This window comes from Scyliorhinus canicula, chromosome 2, assembly GCF_902713615.1.
Source record: "Scyliorhinus canicula chromosome 2, sScyCan1.1, whole genome shotgun sequence".
Taxonomy (NCBI): domain Eukaryota; kingdom Metazoa; phylum Chordata; class Chondrichthyes; order Carcharhiniformes; family Scyliorhinidae; genus Scyliorhinus; species Scyliorhinus canicula.
This window is the reverse complement of record NC_052147.1, coordinates 76,581,713-76,590,468: the sequence shown is the minus strand read 5'-3', so window position 1 is coordinate 76,590,468 and position 8,756 is coordinate 76,581,713. Positions and strand designations below refer to the sequence as shown.

The window sequence follows — 8,756 nt, the reverse complement described above, 5'->3', positions numbered from 1 at the left end:
TCACACAGACACGGGGAGAACATATAAACCCTACACAGTCACCCAACCTGTGTCCCTGGTGCTGTGATGCAGCAGTGCTAACCATTGTGTCACCTTGCCGCCCTAATCCCTGCTGCCCTGATCAAATTAGCCCCTCAATCAATGTCACTAAAACACATTATATGCTCATTCTCACATTGAGGTTTGGGTGGGATTGTTGTGCACAAATTCGCTGCCATTTTCCTTACAGTGTAACAGTGACAATAATTCAAAAGTACTTCATTGCCTCCAAAACATTTTGTAACATCTGGCAGTTGTGAAAGACACTGGCTGAAATTTTCCATCCTCTACCGTGCCTGGGATTTTCCAGTGCCATTGTGAATGAATGGAGTTTTGGCTGGAACGCCAAACTTTCCATTCTCGCTTGCAACGGGTCCCGCCCTGGGCGGGTGTGGAGAATCCCGCCTATTGTATAAATGGAAATTTTTCTTTTTGTTTTCTTTTTCTTCTTGAACATAGAGATGATGAAACACCTAAGTACAGTGTGACAAGATGGTTTCAGCATAGAATTAGGACAGCGAGCCTTCCCTCACAAACTCACAAGATGTGGTATGCAATGCAGCAATTAGCCCACCAGGCAAGAAAGCAAACTTCTGAGATGGACTGAAAAATATCTAAATCAAAGATAGCAATGGTTTGGATCTAAATGGAACTTGTATTGACGTTCTGTGAAGTTGGTAATTGGAATGGAGCATGACAAGAATGGGAGTTAACGTTATACAGAGAGCACAGAAATGAAACCACTGAATTTTAAACAATATAATACATTTATTATTCAGCAAAAATAGTCTTTATGAAGCTTTCAAGCTTTAAGCTTTATTTTTATGTTGAAACAAATGGAAGAACTTTCTGGCAACTGGACTTTTGCTTCCATCGATACTGAAACAGGAATTATCATTAATTTTTAATCGGCATTTCCTTTATGTCACGTCAGCGAAAAAAAATTCACTCAGAAAAATAGGCATTTTAACAAGATCCAACCAAATCTCTTTCTCAGTGACAGAAAATCAACAACATTCCAGAACAAAATCATTGTAAGCTAAATATTTCAGCACTATATATTATTACTAAGATAATAATTACAAAAGTAACATGGTAGTGATAACATCAAACAATATGCTGTATTAAATTATGTTGTTTAAATTCATTTGTATGGAAATGTTACTGGTAGTGAGGCATTCACACAATTGCATAAGAAATCCCATTTTGCGGTTCTATTCATTTTTATTTTTAATCAAAGAGATTTCTTCCAAATCTTATAATGTAAGTGTCTTTGTGGTAATTGTTTACTTTTCCTGGTAAAATAATTGGCTATTTTACCCAGTTTCTTGAATAACTATTGCTTGTTTGTAATCTGCTACAGCTTCTTCAGTCATACCCAAATGGCCTCGGACATCTGCACGGAGTTTGTAGAATAGAGCATCATCTGGCATTAGCTGCAGTGCTGCACACAAAATGTGACAGGCAGGTTAATAGCATCATGAACACCATTTTTAATTGAACATCCTTGTTTGTTTTATTTAGCCAAACTAAGAATTTGGCTCAGCCATTAAATTGTAATTTGTCTTTTGTTTAGGGTTCCTTTAGATTATTTTCACTGTGAAGTTATTGTCACTTTTTAACCAGCATTTCTAACAGTGGAAATATGCTTGAGCCTTTCCACAATGGCATGAATAATGTACTGTGGGGTTAGAAAAATATTATTTGTACTGTTGAGGAAGAATGTAGTGCAACAATGGGAACATTCATGTATGTAACACATAGGATTTACTCAAAAGCTCTGCAAAAATCACTCAGATTGGCAGCCGCAGCAGAAGAGTAAACAAAGCAGAATGCACAACCATCTAGAAGCCAAAGCAGACATATGCAGAATGTAAGAATATCAATTGACTGGGTTTTACAGTCAGAGAGAGACAGACAATGCTAGCAGTTCATAACAACTACACTTTTGCACACACCTTTTTTGAACTTTTGCACCTGAATTACACTGTGTGAGCAGGGTAAGCAACCATGTATCTCTAAAACCAATCAGATTGAAGAGTCTCAGCTGAGCCAAGCAGGATGTTAAATTTGGTGCCGCTCTGCTGAATCTGGGAACTCCATTAATATTGATTGGATCACTTCCAGCCACTTCCACTGTGACATGATTGTGAGAGTGCTAGTGAGGGCCAGACTCCAGAAACAAATAGAATGGACTCTCACAGCTCTTCTTATTCACTCCCAATTATATATGTGTTTACCTGAAACCTTTCCCCAACTTGTGCTGTTTAGTCAAATCATAATGGGACTTCCAAGTGAGTTGTTTTTGCCAAATGTTCCTTTGTTGCTACAGAGTGGGTGGAAGTGCTGTATTGAGTATTATTGGAGGAGTTCAGAAAAGCTTTTACATTTGCAAGGGAATTCCATTGCTGGAATTTAACAAGGAGGTTGGAGGACTTTGAAGGTCATTCAGGAGAAAGCCTGCTTACAGCCACAGGTAATATAGTTGCTAACTATCTTAAGAGTGCAACAGGACAGGTACATGGAGCACAGGCAGTAGAGGGAGGAAACTTTGGACAGAGAGAGGAAGAGAAGAGCTCTTAATAGAAAGCCCGAACCACCAAGGGACTTCAGGTCGCACTTCATCTACTTGCATCTCAGCTGGGAGCAATGTATGAGTTCACCAAGGAAGTAGTCACAAAACTGTCACCTCCTGAAACCAGCCTTACAGTAAGCCAGCAAGACGAGCAGAACTGCCAGCCGCCATCAAGTTGTCCTCAATTTCTATAGCAATGGGTCCTTCCATGGGGGAGCAGGCAATATTGTCAACCTTGTATTGTTCACCTTGAGTAGCTATATTGGAATGTACTCCAAGGGCTACCACTCCCTGAATGTATAATTGGTGTGCAGAGATGCTCAGAACATTGTCACTGAATTCCTGCTAGCTCATCACAGCAGCAAACCTAGGAATCCTCCCCATGACCTGTTGTTGACTTTGCAGACTGCTTATTTTCAGCAAAGTCTTTCTGAGACTGCCTTGACTTTTGTTGGAGCCTGACTACACCACACCTGCAAGAGTCGCAGGCTGAGCGTCAGAAATGCTGGCTAGCTGCATATTGTGCTAGCCATGCGCACCGCTGGGCCTCCTGATGAGCATCCAGCTGGTCAGTTTCACGCTAGGCTGCATATAATCACACTGATCAGCATGCAGCATGAAGTTTATGTACTGTTTGCCTCAATTCACTGTGTATCTCGCACTCAAAAACAACCTTATTAACGTTTTCCTTGCACAAGCTGAGTTAGAAAGTCCAATAAAGAATAGTTCATTTGGTGCCAAATCATGCATTGAATATGAAAGAGAGGAAAAGAAAGACAGCATTAAGAAAGAGATTACATAGGGCAGCACGGTGGCCTAGTGGTTAGCATAACCGCCTCACGGCGCTGAGGTCCCAGGTTCGATCCCGGCTCTGGGTCACTGTCCGTGTGGAGTTTGTACATTCTCCCCGTGTCTGCGTGGGTTTCGCCCCCACAACCCAAAAATGTGCAGAGTAGGTGGATTGGCCACGCTAAATTGCCCCTTAATAGAAAAAATTATTGGGTAATCTAAATTTATAAAAAAAAAGAAAGAGATTACAAAACAAAGAAAAAGTAAAGGAAAATATATTTATATACTCTTCCAACAATTAAAATCTGAGATCCATGTCTGACATGCAGGCTTGTTCAAATTAATTTTTAGTGTCAAAGAATTTAGTTTGGCAGTAATTAAGTCTTACCACATTGCAAACACTTACATCTGAATGGACAAACTTGCACATTTTCTGCTGTGTTTCGTGGGTATTTATCGAAGTAACTCAACTTTTTGCTTTTCTACATATTTTAAGGCCATGTCTTTCATCGAGATGCCAATATAGCACAGCTGCTGGAGCAGCAGGACAACTTGAATTTTGATGTCTAATTGTGCAGGTGTGCTCCACGGAAGTTGTTGTCTGATGCACTATTTGATAATGTTGAGTGCTTTTAGTCTCACTATTAGTTTTACAACACTCCTAGACGGGGCACTAGTAGTCCTGGTCAACGTGTACGCTCTCAAAGAGACGGCACAGAGTGTATAAAAAAGATCATGTCGGAAACCCCCGACATAGACACTCACCAAATAATCATGGGGGGGGGGGACATCAACAGGACCCACGGACAGACAGATTGAATCCCAAAACAGGAAAGACCTCCAACATGGCGAAAGAGCAGATGGGGGCTGTCGACTCATGGCGGTTCACCCACCCAGGGTAGAAGGAGTTCTCCTTCTTCTCCCAGGTACACAATGAAATGAAATGAAAATCGCTTATTGTCACGAGTAGGCTTCATTGAAGTAGGCTTCAATGAAGTTACTGTGAAAAGCCCCTAGTCGCCACATTCCGGCGCCTGTCCGGGGAGGCTGGTACGGGAATCGAACCGTGCTGCTGGCCTGCTTGGTCTGCTTTAAAAGCCAGTGATTTAGCCGAGTGAGCTAAACCAGCCCCTTTCATGGATCGAATTCTTTGCCGTCGGTGCTTCCGTAAGAACGGAATATTCCGCGATTGTAATCTCCGACCATGCTCCACATTATATGGATGCGAGGTTGGAGACAGGCCATGCCCAATGCCCTCCCATGGAAGTTGGACACGGCCCTCCTGGCCAGTAAGGCTTTCTATGAGAGAATATAACAGGCCATAGTATATTATTAATATACTATTATTAGTATATTACGAGTATATTACTAATAACCAGAATGGGGAGGTCTCATACTCCATGTTCTGGGAGGCGCTGAAGGGCTGTGATCAGGGGTGAAATTATTGCATACAAAGCACGAAGAGAGAAGGAAGAGAAGGTGGCTAGGCAACAGCTAGTTGACTCCATACTGGTAGTAGACTGGCGACACTCCCAACGCACTGACCATAGAGCTCCTGGCGGAGAGGAAAAAGTTACAGATCGGACTTTGACCTGCTCTCCACATGGAAAGTAGTGCACCAACTCCGCCAGGCATGGGGGACACTGCACGAGCATGGTGACAAGGCCAGCCGCCTGATGGTTCACCAATTGAGAAAACTGGCAGCCACAAGGGAAATAGCCCAGATGATGGACAGCAAAGGCAGTCTAGTCGCGGAGCCAGAAAAGGTCAACGATGCATTCAAAACCTTCTACCAGGTGCACTACAACCCCAAGCCGCCGGAAGAGTGCTTGAGGATGAAACAATTCCTCAATGGAATGGACAGTCATGGGGGAGTACAGGAAAGGGGGACTGGAAGCACCGCTAGAATTGGGAGAGGTCATGGAGAGTCAGGCAGGCGAGCAAGGCACCGGGACCAGCTGGTTCTGCAAAATAAATCAAGATGGAACTCTCCCCGCAGCTGTGGGAGACGTTCACAGATTCGCTGGCAAGGAGCACCCTGCCGCCCACGCTAGCACAAGCCTCAATCTCACTGATACCCAAGAAAGACAAAGACCCAACAAAATGTGGGTCCTACAGACCCATTTCGCCGCTAAACGTAGACGCGTAAATACTGTCAAGATCCTAGCCAAAGGCTGGAGGACTGCGTACCAGAGGTGGTAGCAGAAGACCAAATGGGCTTTGTCAAGGGTAGACAGCTGAAGTTAAATATGAGGCACCTGCTGAATGTGATCATTGACTCCCATCTGGGGAGAAAACACTTGAGGTGATCATCTCCCTGGATGCAGATAAGGCCTTTGACAGAGTCGAGTGGAAGTACCTCATAAACGTACTGGAGTGGTTCGGGCATGAAGCAGGGTTCACCGCCTGGGTGAAACTCCTGTACAACACTTCCACAGCGAGCAAACGGACAATACCACCAGCTCCAAGTCCTTCCAGCTGCACAGAGGTACAAAGAAGGATTGCCCACTGTCCCCGCTGCTGTTCGCCCTAGCGATCGAACCAGTGGCGATTGTGCTTAAGACTGAAAAGAACTGGAAAGGGGTCTGGAGAGGAGACAGAGAGCACAGAGTCTCGCTCTGAGCGGATGATCTGCTGCTCTACATTTTGGATCCACAAAACAGCATGGAAGGAATCGGTGCTCTTGAAAGGGTTTGGAGCCTTCTCGGGCTACAAACTCAACTTGGGTAAAAGTGAGGTCTTCCCGGTGAACCCGCAAGGGGAAGGGGCAGAACTGGAGGGAATGCCAATCAAACAGGCCTGACATAAATTCCACTATCTGGGGATCCAAATCGCTCATGACTGGACAGGGATCCACAACTGGAACCTGACCAGTCTGACGGAGGAAGTCAAAAAGGACCTGCGGAGATGGAACTCTCCTGGCAGGGAGAGTGCAGACGATCAAGATGAATGTAGTGCCCAGGTTTCTCTTCCTGTTCAGATCCATTCTTATCCACATCCCCAAGGCCTTCTTCAATTCATTAGAAAAACTGATCATGACGTTTGTGTGTGTGTGTGTGTGTGTATGTGTGGGGTGGGGGAATAGAATGTCAGGATCCCAAAAAGTGTACTTAAGAGAACGAGAACCATGGGGGTCATAGCCCTCCCAAACCTGCAATATTACCCCTGGGTAGCAACCGCATAGAGGGTAAAGGGGTGGATAAAAGAGCCAGAAGCCGAGTGGGTGCTTATGGAGGAGGGCTCCTGCAGGGGACCTCCCTCCAGTTCCTGGCCACAGCGGGACTTCCATCTCCACTGAATGAATACTTAACAAACGCAATGGTGATACCTTAAATTTATGTCCCCTTGTAATGGTTTGTTCCACCCAGGGAAAAAGTCTCTGACTGTCTACTCTATCTATTCCCCTGATCATCTTATAAACCTCTATCAAGTCGCCCCTCATCCTTCTCCGTTCTAATAGGAAAAGGTCTAGCACCATCAACCTTTCCTCGTAAGACCTACTCTCCATTCCAGGCAACATCCTGGTAAATCTCCTTTGCACCTTTTCCAAAGCTTCCACATCCTTCCTAAAATGAGGTGACCAGAACTGCACACAGTACTCCAAATGTGGCCTGACCAAGGTTTTGTACAGCTGCATCATCACCTCACGCCTCTTAAGTTCAATCCCTCTGCTAATGAACGCTAGCACACCATAGGCATTCTTCACAGCTCTATCCACTTGAGTGGCAACTTTCAAAGATCTATGAACACAGACTCCAAGATCTCTCTGCTCCTCTACATTACCAAGAACCCTACTGTTAACCCTGTATTACCCATTCAGATTTGTCCTTCCAAAATGGACAACCTCACACTTGTCAGGGTTAAACTCCATCTGCCACTTCTCAGCCCAGCTCTGCATCCTATCTATGTCTCTTTGAAGCCGACAACAGCCTTCCTCACTATCCACAACTCCACCAATCTTCATATCATCTGCAAATTTACTGACTCACCCTTCAACTCCCTCATCCAAGTTGTTAATGAAAATCACAAACAGCAGAGGACCCAGAACTGATCCCTGCGGTACGCCACTGGTAACTGGGCTCCAGGCTGAATATTTGCCATCCACCACAACTCTCTGTCTTCTATCGTTAGCCAGTTCGTTATCCAACTGGCCAAATTTCCCACTATCTCATGCCTCCTTACTTTCTGCATAAGCCTACCATGGGGAACCTTATCAAATGCCTTACTATAATCCATGTACACCACATCCACTGCTTTACCTTCATCCACATGCTTGGTCACCTCCTCAAAGAAGTCAATAAGACTTGCAAGGCAAGACCTACCCCTCACAAATCCGTGCTGACTATCCCTAATCAAGCAGTGTCTTTCCAGATGCTCAGAAATCCTTACCCTCAGTACCCTTTCCATTACTTTGCCTACCACCGAAGTAAGACTAACTGGCCTGTAGTTGCCAGGGTTATCCCTATTCCCTTTTTTGAACAGGTGCACGATATTCGCCACTCTCCAATCCTCTGGTACCACCCCTGTTGACAGCGAGGACGAAAAGATAGTTGCCAACGGCTCTGCAGTTTCATTTCTTGCTTCCCATAGAATCCTTGGATATATCCCGTCAGGCCCGGGGGACTTGTCTATCCTCAAGTTTTTCAAAACGCCCAACACATCATCCGTCCTAACAAGTATCTCCTCGAGCTTACCAGTCTGTTTCACACTGTCCTCTCCAACAATATGGCCCCTCTCGTTTGTAAATACTGAAGAAATTTCAGAGTTCCCTCCTGGCTATCTTGTATCCCTCCAGCGCCCTGTCAGAACCCTGTTTCCTCAGCCTTACATAAGTCTCCTTCTTCCTCTTAACAAGACATTCAACCTCTCTTGTCAACCATGGTTCCCTCACTCGACCATCTCTTCCCGCCTGACAGGGGCATACATATCAAAAACACGCAGTACCTGTTCCTTGAACAAGTTCCACATTTCACTTGTGTCCTTCCCTGACAGCCTATGTTCCCAACTTATGCACTTCAATTCTTGTCTGACAGCATTGTATTTACCCTTCCCCCAATTGTAAACCTTGCCCTGTTGCACTCATCTATCCCTCTCCATTACTAAAGTGAAACTCACATAATTGTGGTCACTACCTCCAAAATGCTCCCCCACTAACAAATCTATCACCTGCCCTGGTTCATTACCAAGTACCAAATCCAATATGGCCTCCCCTCTGGTCGGACAATCTACATACTGTGTTAGAAAAGCTTCCTGGACACACTGCACAAACACTACCCCATCCAAACTATTTGATCTAAAGAGTTTCCACTCAATGTTTGGGAAGTTGAAGTCACCCATGACTACTACCTTGTGA

General features: G+C 44.7%; 1 protein-coding gene across 1 annotated transcript in view; it reads right to left on the bottom strand.

Moving 5' to 3' along the window:
- Nucleotides 1–940: 940 nt before the first annotated feature.
- Nucleotides 941–8,756, bottom strand: part of ttc6 (tetratricopeptide repeat domain 6) — a 564,332-nt gene continuing 556,516 nt past the window's right edge. Inside the window, exon 31 of the mRNA XM_038780915.1 lies at nucleotides 941–1,483. Within this exon, the coding sequence (XP_038636843.1) occupies nucleotides 1,356–1,483 (128 nt within the window). The 3' untranslated portion in view covers nucleotides 941–1,355. The remainder of the gene's footprint in view (nucleotides 1,484–8,756) is intronic.